The sequence below is a fragment of the Pteropus vampyrus genome, unplaced genomic scaffold, assembly GCF_000151845.1.
Source record: "Pteropus vampyrus isolate Shadow unplaced genomic scaffold, Pvam_2.0 Scaffold123, whole genome shotgun sequence".
Classification (NCBI taxonomy): domain Eukaryota; kingdom Metazoa; phylum Chordata; class Mammalia; order Chiroptera; family Pteropodidae; genus Pteropus; species Pteropus vampyrus.
The window spans coordinates 4,480,886-4,485,088 of record NW_011888904.1 but is presented as its reverse complement, the minus strand read 5'-3'; the positions used below and the strand labels follow the sequence as shown (position 1 = coordinate 4,485,088).

General features: G+C 39.4%; 1 protein-coding gene across 1 annotated transcript in view; it reads right to left on the bottom strand.

Annotated features, from left to right (window-relative positions):
• Positions 1-693: 693 nt before the first annotated feature.
• CAVIN4 (caveolae associated protein 4) overlaps positions 694-4,203 on the bottom strand; it is a 9,728-nt gene continuing 6,218 nt past the window's right edge. The window contains exon 2 of the mRNA XM_011366272.2: positions 694-3,100. Coding sequence (XP_011364574.1) covers positions 2,327-3,100 — 774 coding nt within the window. The 3' untranslated portion in view covers positions 694-2,326. The remainder of the gene's footprint in view (positions 3,101-4,203) is intronic.

The window sequence follows — 4,203 nt, the reverse complement described above, 5'->3', positions numbered from 1 at the left end:
AGAGAAGAGTAAAATAAGCAGAGAATCTGTTCTATGTCTGAAACTTTAAAAATAAGCAATATTTAGAATATTTCTTGCATTAAGTGGAGATGGGTTGATTTTGCAGCCCATTATATTTACATCGAGAAAATGGGGGAAAAGAGAAAAAATATGAATCCAGAACTAAGAAATGGCCTAAATATGAGGAGAAATGTCAAGAGATAGAAATGACATGGAGGGAAAAATCCTAGTCCAAGAGAGCAGTACAAGGTCACAATGAATCTTTGGGGGCATGACATTATTTTAGAGTTTCTGGGTTTGCACAAAGTCTGCCATGAAGGGATGACCAGGTTATAACTCTTTCCTTATCAAAACTCAAATATTTCTATAACAGAAATGTTCCATAACATGTCAAGTCCAATTATATATGAACCAGGAAGCAAACAGATATTACAAAAATTCCTTGACAGGAATATTTGCAGAAAAATATTTCAGCCCAATTGACATTTACTCTTCATAGGGCTAGAATAAAGAAAAAGCTTATAACTTCTTCACATTCTTCTTAACCTAAAAACATATCTATTATTAAAAGGGTTACTATATCAAATTCACACCATGCTATTTGTATTCTTTATTAGTAACAACATTTACAAACAGGACACTGACATCAAACTTTGTAATAATGTTTTTAAATTTAAATTTATTATGGCTTTAAGGAACTACGGAATTAGGCATCCAAGCTCTTTTTAAATGATGACATTTTTTAAATTATCCATTTCAAAGTACTGTTCAATGTTGTATACACTTTCATTTTCAATATAAAAACATGAGAACAATTTGTGATTTTATGTATTCTCACAGAGTGAAAAAGAAATGGCAAATCAAACCCCTAACCCTAATATCTGGGTAAATGAATCAAATATTTTAAAGTTGATTTGTTGTGTGTCTGTCTCTGTGTCTGTGTGTGCATACCTTTATTATAATTAACTACTATGTGAGCATCTAAAACTGATCTGAGCTCTTATTGTTGCCCGAACCCTTCAAATTTCACAATTTTATCATTTCTTCTCTATTACCAAACCTTCTGATTTAAACATTACCAGAAGTGCTGAACCAGTATGACTGTTTCTTTCTTCAGTAATATCTACTTCGGATTAGCTAGATCTAAAGCTAAGAGTGGAATCTGGCTTCCTCCCAAAGAAGCTACGATGAACTCCTATGAACATTATTTTGGATAGATGCACCCTGAGGAGTTCATTCTGTAAAACAGAAATATCTGAGGTTATCCCCAAACCCACTCCACTAGGGCTGACTTTAGAAAGGCCTCTTGAACATATAATTACAGTTTTATGCTTCACAGCAGTACATTTTGAATTTCGATAGGTCTAAATCCAAAGAAAATTAAAAAAGGATTTTCCAGGAAGCCTTTAATATTAAACCCAACTTAAATCTAAGGTGTGGTTTTAGTCTTTGACAAAAAAAAGATGTCTCTCAAACATGTATTTTTTATTCCTGATTCTGTGAAAAGGCTTCTGAAGACCAACTTTCGCTTCCATCCAACTGAGGCCCTCACCACTTGGTGCTCGGGGCTGTGTAATTATTTTGATTTTAGTGTTAAAGAACGAGTGGGGCGTGTTTTCTCTGGATGCGTTTTATGTTCCCCCAGAATATACAGCGCTTCCTTCAACCCTCCCAAGAGTCCCGAGATGGGCGGCACAGGCAAACTCTCTCCATGCTGCTGATGAGCTTCTTAGCCGACCACTTGCCAAGTTGGCTGGTTGTAAGTAAAACTATTGATACCAGAACCAAATGCTCAAGTCCAGAACTTCCATATTTTTATGCGAAAGCATCAAAAAGGTGTGTGGGTCCTCACTGATTAACAAACCTGTTGATTTTGAACATATGAATGGAATAATCCACACATGAGTTTTTACCGCTGGAGGTCGGCCACATTAATCTCTACCGAAATTGAGAGATCACTTGCAAACGATGACCATAAATTGGCCCTCCACTTGTTTCAGACAACTAAGCACCTAACTGGCCCTCACTGGGCAACTATTTTTCTGGTGGGCAAGAGAAAGGAACTTACAAACCCACAGTTGCCATGAGAGTGACGTGAGAGAAAGCTGGTAGATTCCTGTAAGTCTGGGGGAGAAAAAAAATTCCCAAGGAAATTACTAGGAAATGTAGGTAATATTTGTATTACTGTTTAGCTTTTAAACTAAGAAATGAAAAGGTCATACCATTTATTATTCCTATATGGCATATAAATGTAAATGTACCATACTATTTAAACTAGAATCGTGTAATTAAAGAAGTTTACACTTAAAACATACTTCATTTCTCTTTAGGATGACTGCTTTAAATCTAGCAAAAGAGATTCGTCATCATCTACTTTCACGTGGGGTTTAAAAGTAACTTTTAAAGGCTCAGGGGTTGGGATCTCCCCTCCTTCTTGGGGAGGATACACTGCCCTGGCCTCCTTGGGGTCTGTCTCACTGAGCTCCTCAGTGTAGAGCTCACCGACAGGGCCCAGAGACTCGCTCCTGGAAATGATGTCCACACCCATCTCCCTGACCTCTTCAGGACCTTCAGCCACAGTTCCGTCCTTAGCTTTCCGAAGGCCAGGCATCTTAAAAGCTTCCCTCGAGGGAGCGGCATTAGAGATAGATTTCTTAAATCTCTCCCCTGACTGTTTGAGCCTCTCCCCTGACTGTTTGAGCCTCTCCCCAGACTGTTTGAGCCTCTCTCCCCCCGTCTGCCTCAACCTCTCTCCTGACTGCCTCAACCTCTCTCCTGACTGCCTCAACCTCTCTCCTGACTGCCTTAGCCTCTCTCTCCTCTCCGGGGTCACTATTCTAGTTCTAATTCTGTTGACTTTCTTGTCAAAATTCTGCCGAGTCTTCTGCATGTTTTCTTTGGAAAATGCCTTTTTGATATTATCAATGCGCTCCTTGCCTGACTTTCTAAGCCTGGAAGATTTGCTTTCTTCAACGTAATATTCTTCATCCGAAGACAGATCTATTGGGGGATCAAAGATCTCCTCCTCTTCCTCCTCTTGATTCTCAGTTAAGTTTTTGTCTTTAACAATAGACAGGGATGTCGGACACCGAATCTCCTCCTAAAGGAGAAAAAAAGAAAGCATGGTAGAGATCAGTTCTTTTACTTTCTGCAACACCTTTTAAATCTCCTCTGCAGGCTGTGTATCCTCTGTCCTCTCCTTAAAAGTTGGTATTTCATTGTGTTTCTCTCTCCTTGGCCCGTTTTTCTTCTTCATCTCCCAAGCTCACCTCCCGAGCAACCTTATCCGCTCCTCTGCCTTCAGATCCAACTGTTAGCAAACTTACAAATATTTTCTCTTCACCTCTGCCCTTCTCCTAAGATAAAGACACATTTTTAAATAATGGACAGACTTCTCCATGTAGATGTAACACAGGCATTTCAAACTTACCATGTCCAAACCTCAAGGCCCATCATCATTCTCTCCACAGCGACTTCTTTACTTCTTCAATACCCATCCAGGTGCCACTTAGCTAGAAACCTCAGAATCATCATCCCAGATATTTCCTCTCCTCCTCAGGCCATATCCAACTGCTCACTGAGTACTGTCTATAATACCGCTTAATATTCCTGTTCCCTCCTTCTTTCTCTTGGCCTCTACCAATGTCTTAACTCAGGCCCTTGTCACCTGGGCCCTGAAATTGTGCAGTCTCCCTACCTCCAAAACATCACTTAAGCATTTCCTGAGGAACACTTCTAAAGCACAGTTCTGATCACATCCTTTCTCTACTTTAAAACTTTGGGGGAGCTCACCAATACTCAAAAGGATAGCGTTCGAATTCTTTAGTATGATTAGAAGGCTCTTCAGTTTGAGCTAAACCACTTTCCCGCACCTCCAGTCCAGCAACACATGGCTGCTCTCAAGTCCTCAGACATACAACAAAAACACTATATACACGGTTCTTGCTACTGTAAATGCCCCTTCGTCTCTTTTCAGCTTTGCAAAAAATATATATATATCTTTCTTCAAGAATGGATTCAATGTCCCCAACTTCCCCCAAGAGGACAATTCTGCCTCCAATTTACACCAAAATGTCATGTGCATACCTCTATTTATAGCATTTATCATAGTTTGAATTGAACTGGAACTCTGCTTATTTATAAATGTCTCCCTGAGGCTTTCACTCAATGGTAAGTTCCATAAAAGCAGAGATGTGTCTTATT